The sequence below is a fragment of the Triturus cristatus genome, chromosome 11 (assembly GCF_964204655.1).
Source record: "Triturus cristatus chromosome 11, aTriCri1.1, whole genome shotgun sequence".
Taxonomy (NCBI): Eukaryota; Metazoa; Chordata; class Amphibia; order Caudata; family Salamandridae; genus Triturus; species Triturus cristatus.
In genome coordinates, this window is record NC_140594.1 from 711,611,507 (window position 1) to 711,626,725 (window position 15,219).

The 15,219-nt window shown below is 47.7% G+C and overlaps 1 protein-coding gene across 2 annotated transcripts in view; it reads left to right on the forward strand.

Moving 5' to 3' along the window:
- Positions 1-15,219, forward strand: part of STAG1 (STAG1 cohesin complex component) — a 1,292,585-nt gene that overhangs the window by 439,566 nt on the left and 837,800 nt on the right. For both annotated transcript variants that reach the window (XM_085634343.1, XM_085634344.1), the window contains exon 4: positions 5,832-5,999. In XM_085634343.1, the coding sequence (XP_085490469.1) occupies positions 5,832-5,999 (168 nt within the window). The remainder of the gene's footprint in view (positions 1-5,831; positions 6,000-15,219) is intronic.

Here is a 15,219-nt window from a genome sequence, read left to right on the forward strand (position 1 = left end):
ACCTTGTATTGATCCCATGACGTTTCTTATCCACAAATACCACACCGACCTCAAATTTTGCATACAATCATACATTACAGAAACTTGTGGAACCTGCATATGCCACAAGTTTCTGTTATAGAAATGCAAGGAAAATTGTATTTTTTAGGGAAAGTTTGAGGTTTGGCAGGGCATTGTGGGTAAGAAAACCCCCCATTTGCCCCAAGGGGAAGGCAGAAAGCCCACTGCACTAGGGAACGTTATTAATAAAAAAGGGGTGGGGCAACCAACTCTGGCCTACAGCCATGTCTTAACCCCATCAAAAAAAAAAAAAGCAATGCAGTCTTTGTCCTATAATTTGGCCGGGTAAGCCCTGTCGTGGGACCTGTATACACTGTGCAACTGGAACCAAGCTATACCTGGCCAATGAGCCCTAACTAGGGCAAAACTGGTCCTAGGTTGCTTGAATTCTGGTTCAGGGAGTGCCTGGCAGTTTGTCCTGGACTGTTCCTATTGGTGCAGGATCAAGACTGATTTGCACATGGCAGGGTCCAAACTGAGGTGGCATGGTTTGCAAAATAATCTAGGAAGCAGCCTACAGTAATTATTAGTGGGTGAGATTAATTCAAGCATTCCATCTATCACTTTTTTATATACTTAAGTTTGATTAGTTCATGGTTTCTTGTTGACAGTGACTCCAAAGAGCACAATTTACCTTCTGTTGTGGACGTGACATGTTTTGTCCAGAGGTATTTGCATGTTAGAATCTTCATAGGTAGGTATCAATGTAGAGTATTCCTGTCTGCGTGTGAATATTCCTGAAAATTTCAAATCTAGCATTAGTAGCGTGTCTGGTGAGGAAGGTGTGAGGGTAGAGATGGTATGATACCCACATGTTAGGAATATTAGACCCTATGTCTTCTTGTAATAACCTTAATCAGAAAGTGAATTTCTCCCGCTCACTCTCCCCTAGGTATCCAAGCATTGGCAAAGCCAATGTGTCTTTTGTCTACAGGTGCAGACCTTTTGGCTTTTCCAATGGTGTTAGCTGATGTTGTGCATCACAGACAAAAAAAGGGTTTTGGCATGTCTGCATGCACCACTGATATGCATTCTGACTCTACAGCAGTCCAGCTTGAGGACATATATATGAGCATGCAGGTGCATACAGCTGACACCGCCACCATTTTGTTTTATTTACCATTCCAGGATGTCAGATTAATATTTGAGTGGTAAATAAAAAAATATATATATTAAAAAAAACTATTAGGAGGGGCAGCGGGCGGAACAACAGTGGGCGTGAAGTCAGTGGGGGAGGAGAGCAACTGAGACTAGGGAGGCATTCTAGTCGGAGCAGGGAAAAATAGATTATGAAGCAAAAAAAAGAATGTGGTTGAGGAAGAAATGGATGAGCTGGGCAGTGCCAGGAGGTAATTGTGGGTGGGAGCAGCATGCAAGGGAGAGATCGAGAAAGACAATGCACTACCATGGAAAGCTCAAAGAATAGAAAAAAGTAGTTCAACGATGCAAGGAGGGAGATAGAAGAACCATAAGGAAGTTCAGCCACTTTAAAAGAAGCTAGCAAATGAGATTGACAAAGCGAGCCAATGGTGCATAATGGAGTGAACGAAGTCTATTGTAAATGTTGGTATTGCCCACAACAGGTCTTCTACAGCAATCAGCTAAAAGTTGTCTGCTCATTGATCATTTGACCTAAGGCAGAGAACTTTACCTTTTACAAATGCCAAAGGTCTTTAATTAGGTCGAAGCCTACCAGTCACTGTAGCTGACTGCTTAGCTAACATCATCTTGGGGACAATTGTAAAGCTTCCCTTGGAATGCATTCTACCCATTGCTTACCATTGGCTTTGTGGTTTGTAACTCACATTTCCTTCCTTTCTATTTGGTAGCTTTGTATTAGGGTGCCCAGCTTGAGTTTGTCCCTGTCCCTTCCTTTGTCCAAACCCTCTGTACTTTAGTATTCCACCAGTACTACATTTCTGTAAACAGGTCTTTATATCTTGTTCTGATCTTGCCACATTTGCTGTGGATTCAAAGACAGAGGTCAAATGTGAGGTTCTGTCTTCCAGGGCACTTGGTGTTTACATTTCTTTCTCTAACTTCAAAGTGAGAGGAATTGTGCCAATCATGCTTGCTACTTGGGGGTATGCTCTGATATTTTTTTTTCTAGTACAAAAGCAAATTTAAATGTCTGTAAATTAACTGCAGATATTTCAGAACATGGAAAACACAAATGAAGCACATTTCTGGTAATTCTTAAGTGTGGTGGAAACATCTATTTTATACACTAGGTGATGACATTTCCACACACTATCGTTTGAGCGCTGTATGCTTTTATCAGTAAAACTGTCTGTGCAAATGTAGTCATTTCAATCGAAGATGTGTTGTCTGTAATGGCAGTGGGTTACCACACTATGCATAGTCCACTTTACCCCTCTTTGCACCACACCACTCTTCACTGCACTCTACATCACTACTCTGCCAATGCACTCTACCCCCACACTAATACACTGCACCGCTGCACTTTATGGCACTGCACTCTACAACACTTCACTCTGCGACACTTTACTGTACTCTGAAACAATCTAGTCTACGCTACTGAACTCTATCCCACTCTATGCCAATCCACTCTACGCTAATATACTCCATTCCACTGCACTCTACACTGGGCACTCCATCCTATAACACAGTGCTGAACTCTACACCTTTGCACTCTACACAATGTGCTCTGACATTCCACTTTGCAACACTGCACTCTGACACTGAACTCTACCTTGCACCACTCAACGCCACTGTACTGCTCTCTGTGCCAGTGCACTATTCCACTCTCCAAGCCACTCTAATCTACTGTGCACCACTGCACTCTGACACTGAACCCTGCAACACTGCACTCTTCCTCTCTGCTCTGCACCACTTTACTCTATGCCACTGTACTCTACTCCACTCTAATATGCAACATTGCACTCTTTGCCTCTGCAACACTGCAGTCTGCGTTATTGAACTCTACCCTACTTTTCTCAAAACCAATACACTCTATGGCAGTCTACCTTGCTATTATACTCTACTCTTTAGCACTGCGCCACTGCAGTCTGCACCGTTGCACTCTACCCCACTCTACTCTGCAATACTGCACTCTACGAAACTCTTCTCTACGACACACTACTCTGCAGCACTGCACTCTGACACTGAACTCTACACCACTTTACTCTGCACCACTGAACTCTGCCACTGCACTCTACCCTGCACCACACCACTCTAATGCTCTCTATGCCAATGCACTCTGCCACTCAAATCTACTGTGCACCACTACGCTAGCACTGACTCTGCACTTTACGTTACTTCACTCTATGCCTCTCTACTCTGCACCACTTAACACTGTCAGTGCACTGTACCCCACTCTATGCACGTTGCACTCTGAGCCCCCACTGAGCTTCACTCCGGTTTATGCCACTCTACTCGCCGTCACCCCCTACTCTACTCGCCGTCACCCCCTACTCTACTCGCAGTCACCCCCTACTCTACTCGCAGTCACCCCCTACTCTACTCGCCGTCACCCCCTACTCTACTCGCCGTCACCCCCTACTCTACTCGCCGTCACCCCCTACTCTACTCGCCGTCACCCCCTACTCTACTCGCCGTCACCCCCTACTCTACTCGCCGTCACCCCCTACGCTACTCGCCGTCACCCCCTACGCTACTCGCCGTCACCCCCTACGCTACTCGCCGTCACCCCCTACGCTACTCGCCGTCACCCCCTACGCTACTCGCCGTCACCCCCTACGCTACTCGCCGTCACCCCCTACGCTACTCGCCGTCACCCCCTACGCTACTCGCCGTCACCCCCTACGCTACTCGCCGTCACCCCCTACGCTACTCGCCGTCACCCCCTACGCTACTCGCCGTCACCCCCTACGCTACTCGCCGTCACCCCGGCTCTACTACTTGGAGCGCCACCCCCCGCTCTACTACTTGGAGCGCCACCCCCGCTCTACTACTTGGAGCGCCACCCCCCCGCTCTACTACTTGGAGCACCACCCCCCCGCTCTACTACTTGGAGCGCCACCCCCCCGCTCTACTACTTGGAGCGCCACCCCCCCGCTCTACTACTTGGAGCGCCACCCCCCCGCTCTACTACTTGGAGCGCCACCCCCCCGCTCTACTACTTGGAGCGCCACCCCGCTCTACTCCTCGGGCATCACCTTTACTCAACGCCACTCTACTCTGCATCACTACACTTTACCCTGCACCGTTCCACTATACGCAACTGTAATCTCCTCTGCACCACTCTTGTCTACATCAGTGCATTCTACGCCAATGAACTCTATACCATTTTACCCAAAACTAGTGCACTGTATGTGAATCTACTCTGCACCATTGTACTTTGTCACTTCACTCTTGTCCACTCTGCGACACTCCACAATACTCCACTCTGACTCCAGTAATCTCTGCTCCACTCCTCGACACTCTGCTCTACAATGCTGCTCCACTCTGACACCCTACGACAACACTCCACTTTACTACTCTATACAACTCCCTCTACCACTCCATGGCATTATACTACACTCTATTCTATGACACACTACTCCACTCTACTGCTCCACTCTGACACTACTCCAGTGGTTCTTAATCTTTTTGGGGGCCCCAGCCAAAGCATTTTCCATAATTTGAACCGCAGAATAACACACTCAAATACAGAAATAATCATTCATCATACAATTGCACAAATGAGGAAATCATGTATTTAATTAAAACACCAATCTGAAATTTTAATGAGGTTGAAACTTTTCTAAATTCAATCGAGGCCACTCATCATGAACACTGTATTCTGCTTGATGCTAACCTAATTTGTAGTTTCCAATTTCAAATTCCTTCACGTTTTCAGAACATTTTAAAATAAATTTATAAATACTTTTTAAATCTGTTTCTATTTCATTTTCTAAGCAATCGCGGACTCCCTGAGTAGGCTTTTCAGACCCTCAGGGTCCCCAGGCTACAGGTTAAAAATGACTGCTCTATGCTGCTCCACTCCACTTTGTGTCATTGCACTCTTACACTACGCCACTCTGCCACTCGACTCTACACCCGTCCACGACACTCTATACTACACTCTGCAACACTCTACTCTTGACACTCCACACCATTCAGCTCTAATCCACTCTACACCCTTCATCTCTGACACACTACTCATTCCACAACTTTCTTGACACTCCATGACACTCCACTTTACACAACTACGCCTCTCCATAACACTCCACTGTACTCCACTTAACACTAATCTCCACTCTCCTTTACCCCACTAACATTTAGCCATGTTGAACAGAAGCCTTGCTGGTGTACAACATTGCTAAAACATATTGTCAAAGCCAAATAGCTCTTGCATAGGTGAGACCTGTTAGCCTTGACAATTTTCGTTTTTCTTTCATAGGTGCAGGGGGAAAACAAATGTGTGAATAATGAAATGTATACATTAGCAACCCTTGAGCCTTTTCCCCAAAAGTTATTAGTTTTCCTAGTATCTATTGAAAATTATAGGAATTGTTTGCATGATGAAACGTAAGACTGAATTGCGTCTAGAGGTTTTCACTTAACCTTAAGCATTAAGACTTCCTTTCTTTGTTTGTTGAATGTTAACCACATGACAGTATAGAAGACACACATTCTTGAGTAACTGGTTAAGATATATTGTGTTATTCATTCTTAATCATGAATATTGGATCTTTGCTTGGACTTGGTAATATTGAAATATACATAAATGAACTATTCGTGTTTAGCTGCTAAAATAACCTCCTTATATTTAGATAAACTTATTGATATATTTTTTTAATTCTTAGTCTGCAGTCAAGAAGCCCCGGAAATCTCCCGGGGAGAAGAGCCGCATTGATCCCGGGTCAAGAGGTGTGGGACGAGGAAGAGCGAATGGTTACCCTCAGCAGAATGGAGAGGGAGGAGAACCAGTCACGTTGTTTGAAGTTGTTAAAATGGGCAGAAGTGCTATGCAGGCAAGTTTATTGTGACTACTTAATTGCCCCAGAAATAAGTTACCTGAAAATGACTTTTATTGTTTATAATATCTTAATATAAAAACAGATGTCTGTAACATAGTTGAATGCTTCGCAGTACTCTAGCAGGGAAACGTGGAAAGTAGCTTTGGAACCAATTTGAGTGTTTATGACTAACAAATGAACTACATTTGAGAATGTCGTTTTCCTTTAGAATGAGTGGCACGCTTTATTTACTGTCCCTATTGCATTATCTGAAGAACCCTTTTTCACAATTTATAAGTGTTTTACACAAAGGTCTTCAAAAATCATTAGGCTTGGAAGAATTTTCAAGTAAACATTGATGGGTCAGGTGGTATTGTGAAGCAGTTCCAGTGGTCTAAAACTATTACATTTATTGTCAAAGGTTCTACAACTTGAAGAATCTTGAGGCGCTTCCCGTTTTGCAGATCTTTGGAGAACTGGTGGCTGCAACCATTCGAAAAGTAAACTTGTCCTTGTCAATGACCATATGGTCTGAGGGTAGATACCGAACTGTAGGGGCAATCTGTATCCAGAAGAAATGTTCATCTCCTTTGAGGACATACCTTTGTGCTGTACCGTCAGCTTCCACGGCACTGCTGGTGTTGGTGAAAACCTATAGAGTAATAGACTGGTTACATACAACTATAAGTAGAGCCCTAAAAATTGACTGTAGATAATTGCTTCCAAAAGAAAGACAGTTAAGGGGTGATTTACAGGAGCCCTTCACTAATTTTGAGTGGGACTAAAACCTGTACACACGTGCAGTAGATTGCTAGCAATGCTGTTTGAATTGACACACTTTAATTTCTTGCGTCTTACCTAGTGGACTCCACCAGACTGAATAAGTCATACTCTGACCGATCCCCAGCATGCCTGAAAGGTGGTGGATAGGAAGCTACGTTCAAATGTATGATCTGGACTTGTAAAACTGTATCTGAATAGTAGTGCGAGTTGGTGACAAAATTGAGACCAACAATTATTAATATAGAGAGACACTGCCTATTAGGTTTCATACCCAAGCCCCAAAAAAAGAAAGTACTATGTAGACTTGCAACATAGGGCCTATGCTAGTAAAATATCGCACAGCGATACAGTAGTTGTCTCCTAATTACTCTACAAAATGATATGGGAAAAAAGATAGCTTGGAATGGGCCCTGGTTGAAGAATCCTGAATGAGCTAGATCAGGATGGATGAAGGAGCAGCAGATTTAGTTATGAGGGCGTAAGATGAAGACATTGGCAGAGCTCTTAAAAAATTCTCTCCTTAAATAAATGAAAGAATAGTACATATACTGGATGGTTGTATGGGGGGGGGTGTCATGGAATATTCTAAACTCTGGTGTGTAAGAATAGTAATTTGAAGCGCTCATTGTGTGGGAAATCGTGAAACAAGGACGTGGACGTTAACTAGAAGTAGGATGTGTTGTTGATGGAATGCTTGTTAAGAACATAAAAACATTAAACAAATATTTTGAGAGGAGATACTTAAGTCAATGTGTAATGGTTTATTGAATTTTCTTTTGTCCATGTGGTTCAGATGACTAATGGTAATCTGAAAATTCTACGTATTTAAAGAAAACAAAAAGCATTGAGAAATGTGTGGGCTGTTGGATGGAAACATTATTTGTTTACTAGATGTGCTGGTGTTTATTAAATAGAATTGGTTCTTACAGCATGGTGTAATTCTTTAAATGTTTTTAAGGCCACAACTGTTCTTGAGAAGCTAGACCGATTTTTGTGAGTGCTGCACGATCACTTAAAAGTTACACATTTGAGGCTGGACCTCTGTCATCTACAGCTTGTGAAAATTCCTGGTAAAAAAGGACAACTCTTGTGCAGATGTGGCCAGTTTAGCTCTACAACCTGTACTTATTGGCTAGAGTGTTTTTGGGTTAGTTGGCGACATTGCATCACAACCATGATTTTGTTGTCCATACAAGCTGTCCAGTTGAATGACAGCAGCAAGAAACGTTGAGGCAAATTGCACCAGTCTGTCGTAACCATACCCTTTTTACAGTAACATCAGCGTCATATACAGCAATGGATGATTATAGAACTCTATTTGACTATCACAGACTACAAGCAGATGACTGAAAAGTGATTTTGCATCTCAGTTTTTGTCATGTTGCTGTTGGTTTGTTTGATTTTTAGCTATTCGGTTAACCATTTAGATGATGATTGTATCGTATTAGATGGTTTATCTTTCCTAAAGTGATCATTCCTTTACGTTGAGCTAGTTGGAATTTCTGCCTAGAATGTGAAATATCCCTGGCTGGTGATTCTCTGCCTTTGTGAGCATATATAGGGCAGACACTGCCAGGCCGAATCTGGGCTGTAGAATGAAGGGAGACAAGTGGTTCCAGTTCGACTACTCTAAGTTGCCCTGCTATCCACTAGATTCAGATCTTTGGCTAAAGAGGGCCATTGTTTTCTTGTAATTTTTTTTTTTTTTGGTAATGTTTTTATTTGCATTTCCAAACAAAACGAAACAATCCGCATATCACAGTCGTGCCAAGGCAATTACATACAATCCACATCAGAAGATATGTCACCCCCTCCCCCTGACTGGCTGGGAAGACCTGCCATCTCCTGGCAAGAAACGATTCTAATAAGGTCCTTCCCCTCGTTTTAGTCTTCTCTGGGAGTCTTAAGAGACCGGCCCGGTGGCCCTCCCGTCAAGAACACGGTCTGGTCTGAAAGCCGTGGGTGGTCAGTTGGTCCCCAGCCCACCATCCATTCCATAATACTGCGGGCACCCTCTCGCTTTATAGATAACCCTTTCTGCTGCCATATACATGTCCATACCCCTCTTCCACTCCCCTAACTGGGGAGGTAGCGTCGCCCCCCCAGGGCAGGCAACGTCTCGTTTCGCTACCACCAGGGACAGTAGTGCAGAGATAAGCTGCGGGCGGCTCAGGTCAACATATCCGGGTATGCCCAACAGTACAAATTTGGGATCTAGGGGTAATGTTGCGTCTAACACTTTACTTAATTCTCCCAGCACGTGAACCCAATATGTGTGGATGGCGGGGCAGTCCCAGATAGTAGGATAGAAGTCCCCCTGTGGGTGTCTGCAGCACAGGCAATGCGGTTCGCCGGCTCGGCCCATGTGATGGAGTCAGGCCCTATCATAGTACACTCTGTGGAATATCTTATACTGAATGATCCGGAGGCGAGATTTAATTGCCACTTCTCTATGATGCATTAGGGCCACCTCCCAGTCAACTGTTTCCAGTGCGCCCAGGTTCTGCTCCCATGTTTCCCCAGTCTATCTAGCATGTTATTGTTCAGGGTCCTATATGTTAGTGAGACTGCCTTGTGGGGTATCTGTTCCTGCAGTAGGCGTCCCTCTAGCGGGGCATAGTCCGGCAAGGGAGGGGAGAGCGAGCTAGCTCGACAGTCCAGGCATGTCTCAGCTGAGCATATTTAAAAATGTGGGTAGTGTGTAAACCAAACTCCGCTGCTAGTGTTCTGAAATCTTTGAGTTCTCCCTTAGCCACTACATTCCCAATAGTGGAGATGCTGATGGCATCCCAACCTCCAAAGCCCCTAAGTTTGTGGAGTTCCTTCAACCAGGTGCAGTGGCAGATCGGTGTCTGTTTCGTTGGTTTGCGTGCCCAGCCCATGATCCTATTCGCTCTATCCCAGACTTCCAGTGTTAATCATGTGGCTGGGAGTAAGCGACCCCTACCTCGCCCCCCATACAGGAAATATAAGCACGAATGCTGTGCCATGGTGTCTCTCTCCAGCCTGTAGGTGGGGTGATCAGCTGAAGTGTGAAACCATTCGTTCACCGGTGTCAAGTGTTCCGCCCAGTAATAGGCCTCAATGTCTGTCAGGGATATCCCTCCATTATATTGGTTCCGCTGTAGCGTAGGCAGGGCAATCCTCGATTGCTTCCCGAGCCACAGCAGGGAGCGCAATTCCGTGTCTATCTCCCGGAATGTTTGTCTGGGGAGGGGGAAATAATCATTTTGGAGGGCATATAGAAAACTGGGTAGGGTGATCATTTTGAACATTGCAGCTCTACCAAGGATCGTGAGGGGGAGTGCTTTCCACATCAGCACGTCAGCCGCATAGTTCTTTGACTCGCTGGATATTGTGTTGATATGAGAGTTCTGTCTGTGGTGAGATAAATCCCCGAATAAGTAAATCCTGTCTACGTTACTTGAAGGATCCCAGGAAGAGGGCCACACCTCCCTGGCTCTCGGGCTATATAAGATCGATTTATGCCAATTTATGGCATAGCCCGAAAAGGAACCATAGTTGCCCATAAGCTCAAACAACGTGGGGATCGTCTCGTCCGGTCGGGTAACATATAGCAAGATGATATCTGCGTAGAGTGATATCTTTTCTTCCCCTGTGTCGGTCGGTGTGATTTGGAACCCCCGTATCTCCCTTTTCTGTCGAATCGCACACAACACTATTTCTATTGTGAGGGTGAAAAGTAGGGGGGACAGCGGGCATCCCTGCCGGGTTCCCTGCCTAATGGGGAAGTCAGCAGACAATATTCCATTCACTTTATCCCGAGCTCGGGGGTCCGCATAGAGGAGGCCGATCCATTGTCGGAACTTTGGGCCAATTTCAAGCTTAACTATAGTAGCGTCTAAAAAGGGCCAGTGTACAGCGTCAAACGCCTTTTCAGCGTCTAGGTAGAGGAACATGTGGGTATCGTCTCGATCTTGCACCTCCATAAGCCAATTGTGGGTCCTCCGTAAGTTTTGTCTAGTCGCCCGATCTAGTAGGAAACCCGTCTGATCTCGATGGACCAGGGCCGTGATGACTTGACGGAGCTAATATGGTTGCCAGGATTTTGACCTCTGTTAAGGAGGGAGATTGGTAGATAGGAAGCGCAATCCTCAGGGGGTTTTCCCGACTTATAGATGGGGATAATTGTGGCCATCCTGAGGTCTAAAGATGGGACACCGTCTTGGGCCGCGTCCTGGAGTAGTGCAAGAAGATGCACGACCAAAAGGTCTGCTCCTTTCTTATAAAATTCTGCAGGGAGGCCGTTCGGGCCTGGGGATTTCCCCGGACGCAGTTTAGTTATCGCGTCCTTAAGTTCGCCCACTGTTGTGTCCGAGTCCAGCTCCTTCCTTTCAACATCATTCAGACTCGGGGTCTGGATAGTGTCTAGGTATGCAAAGATCTCCGCCGGGGTACCCAGTTCCCTGGCCTTATACAAATTCTGAAAATAAGAAGCAAACGTATGTGCTATTTGTGCATCTCCCATCTGCATCTCCCCCTTTTGATCTACTCTTCTTTCTACCCACCGGGCCTCCGCTTCCTTGCGGCTAAGCCAAGCCAAAAGCTTGCCAGACTTATCTCCCACATCGTACAACCTATGAAGGGTCGCTTGTGCCTGTGCTTTAGCCTCCTCTGTAGCCAGGGCCCTGTAGTGCTGTTGCGTGTCTGTTAATTGTCAGAGGATCTGTGAGTCTTTACCTATGTGATAGCGGTGTTCCAGGTCTAGAATTTGAGTTTCCAGAGTGGTTAGCTCTTCCTGTGCCTTCCGTTTTTCAGCAAAATAGACTTTCGTGTTGGCCCGGAGTCCCTGTAGCACCTCGTTGTTCTGCAAGTCCCAAGCCGTTAGCCTCCAATTTTCTTGTCCCGTCCGGGGCCTTCCTCCTCCCTTAACAAGTAGGGGTGAGTGGTCAGAGATGCCACAGGTCAGATACTCCGCCTCGTAGATGTTACCAAAAGCCCGTCTTGGGAAAAAGATGTAGTCCAGTCGCGAGTGTACCCTGTGCGCCCCAGAATAGTATGAGTACTGTCTTGTGTCTGGATGCAATTGCCACCACTTGTCCACCAGACCGAGGGGGTCGGGGCTGGGCAGCGTTAACCCCAGAGCGGTCCTTAGGAATTGACATGACCTCATTAAAATCGCCCCCTACAATGTGTAGGGTGCCTGGTGTCTCCAGCAGTATATCAGTCACCCCATGGAGGGTCCTTGCCTGCAGCTTTGGAGGGGCATAGACCGACACAATAGTGGCCCTTTGTCTCCCCCATGTGCCCGTCACTCCCACGTATGTTCCCTGAGGGTCCGTCCATGTACGTGTTACCCTGTAAGGAGGGGGAACTTTTTGATCAGAATGGCTACTCCCCGAGAACCAGAGGTGTAACCTGCATGCGCTAGGACTGTATAGGCTCCCCTCGCCAGGAACCCACATTTTGTGCCCTTAAGGTGGGTCTCCTGTAGTAGGACCACTTCTGGGTGAACCTGCTTTATGTATGAGGACACCAACCCTCTAAATTTTATCCCCTAGTCCGTTCACATGCCATGTGAGTACCCCACAGTGGCCGATCTCCAGCTCAGTCCCGGGTCACCTATATTCAACCGCTGTGCCCTTGCGTATGGATGGTTATGTTATGCCACGGGCAGGGGAAGTAGGGGAATGCGCACGTTGTGAGTGTGTGACTGCTGTATAAAATAACATAACAAGCAAAAACAGTAGTAAACAATAAGAACTGCTGAAACCCTCCCAACATCAGCCCCCGCCCCACCTCCCTGATGTCGCATCCCCGCCAGTCGCCTGAGGATGAGCCTTAGGGTGGTGGAGGTCTATCGCCCTCCCAAACCCAACTTACACCACAAGTTCCAACTCTTGCAGCCTTCCCAAAGTTCACTAAAAGTGTCCCCTAGCTCTGGAGGGTGAAAGAAAAGGAGTCACTAAATAAAAGAAAAGGATAAACAAATAAAGAAAAGGGCAGAAAGAATGAGAAGGAAATAGGGAGGAGGGGCCACAAAGAGCCCAAGTCCTTAACCACTCCGGAGCAGCAAAGATAGAAGGGAGGGGGTGGGCATCCAGCATGCACACTTCGGAGTTTTAGTCTGTTTCCACGGGCAACCTCGCAAGCCCTTGCTCACGAATGTGAATCTGGCAGTTCCTCCTGTGTGGCCAAAGCATCCGTTGCAGCGTCTTGTTCCATTGCCACTATTTTGGCCACCAATGGGTGCAGAGAGGGTTCCTCGTCCCCCTCCTCTCTGGAGGTTGTGTCTGTGTTCAGCCTCAGTATCTGGGTCAGGATGGCCAGAAAGATGAAGAGTGTGGGAGCCCGCCGAGAGACGGGAGTCCAATGAACGGCCACTTCGTCTTCGAGGTCTGGCAGTGTTCTTTGGCGCATAGGGGGTTGCCTCCTGAAGTCGGTCTCTGTGCGCCTGACAGGGTCTTAACGTTCTGTGGGGGCCTGGCGGTCACCTGGCATCTCCCGCTGATGGCAGACAGTGGCGTGCCGGCGTCTCCAGCCGTTCCAGTGTGGGTCGTTCCTCCAGCCACTGCCATGCCTCTTTTCGGTGTCTGGAGGGATCTGCCTAGGCACATCACTTTCAGCTTTGCAGGGAAGAGTAGCATGTATTGAATTTTATGCTCTCGGAGCTTAGCCTTCACCGAGTCGAAGGTGAGTCTCTGTTCTTGCACCTCCCTGCTATAGTCAGGGAAGATCATTATGCGTGCATTTTCATGTCGGATCTCCCTGAGCTTCCTGGCTTCCCTGAGGATCATGTCTCTGTCCAGAAAGTTTAAAAAACGAGCTATTACAGGTCGTGGCTGCGCTCCTACAGGCGGCCGGACCATCAACGCCCTGTGGGCTCTCTCTAAGACAAAACAGGCGGAGAATTTGTCTTTCGGGAATATGCGCAGAAGCCAAGAATGTAGAAACTCTGGCATGTTTGATCCTTCTATTTCCTCCCTAAAGCCCACAAAGTGGAGGTTATTGTGACGTGCTCTGTTTTCCGCATCGTCCACACACCATTGTAGGTCTTTGAGATGATTACAAATCCGTCCTACCTTTACGCAGGTCTTGCAGTGTATCTTCTGCCTCTCCCAGCCTATTCTCCGACTCTGTAACCCTAGCTGCTAAGTTCCGCAGATCCTGTCGCAGTAGCGTCACCTCTGTGCCCACTGCACCTGTTTTCCCCTCAAGTGCCGTCCTGGAGGAGTGGATTGCCTGGAGGAGGGTGTCCGTGTCTGACCGGGCGGCTGGTCGTTCCTCCGGAGGAGGGGTGATGACCTTTGTGTAGCGGTCCGTCTTCCCCTGTCGCGGTGGCTTCGGGTCCTTGTCTTTACCCATGATCAATGTTGCTGGGCAGGGGCGTGTAAGGGCGCCTCGTATGAGTGGGATACTTACGACGGGGTGCCCTGCTCGCTTATGCAGATGTGTCCGTCTCCGCCAAGGCCTTGCTTTCGTCTCAGCAGACCCAGACTGGCTCTTGGCCAGGCTCCTCAATCGGGACTGGCCTGAATAGGTTCCAGTTGTATTGCGGGTCTCAGTGTGACGCAGTCCCCCTACTTGCGGGTTGGAGGATAGGAGGGGGTACTCCGCGTCTTCCACCAGCCGCCCCCTGGACTCCTGGGCCCTCCGCCGTATATGCAGCAGCCGTGCGGGCACCCCTTAATCCAGTCCTTCGTGTCTCGAGCCAGCACCCCCTAGTCTTTGCGTCGTGTGGCGCTTCACTGAAAGTCAACCTTCCCCCAGGGTCCACCCGCAGTCGCCAAGCCAGTCGCACCTTCAGTGACGCGCAGTCGTTCGCCACCAGGCAGTACAGGGCCCCTCCAGTGTGTGTCGTGCCCAGAGGCCGCCGGCACCCACCAGCGGGTGGTGGTCAAGGTCTGCAGTGGATTCTCTGTGCGATCCTTCACAAGAGATGGGGGAGGGGGAGCAGGTCCCACGTCGCTAGCGCTGTCCCTCCAAAGGCATCACCTAGGATATCAGCAGGGTAGCCCAGGCGACATACCAGTGTATTGCGGAGGTCAACGTACCTCCCTGTAGCATCGCGCTACAAGTAAACACACACACTACTGGTGGTTGTAACTGGAGCTTTATTCTATACGTCTAGCCTCGGCCCTGTCCCTACTCTAACTGCCCTCATCCTGTGTCGACGACTCCTCTTCCCCTCACCCCACTTGCTCCGCCCCCCCAACTACTGGGCTGCTAACTTCATTACATCTCCCCTCTTCTTAATAAAACAAACAGTGCTTCAGTCCATCTCTTCAATGAGTCTCTTTGGTGGCTGGATATCACGACATGGCCGCAATGACATGTTCCCGGTGGACACATTCGGCCTGGGCTCACTCTGCTGACCTCTTCCTTCTGTGACACCAGGGTCAGGCTCTTCAAGTGCAGGGGTGCCAGTAGGGCTCATCCCAGGTCCCTGTATGTCTCGCGGACACCTCTTGAAGTGGGAGATGTTCCTGGT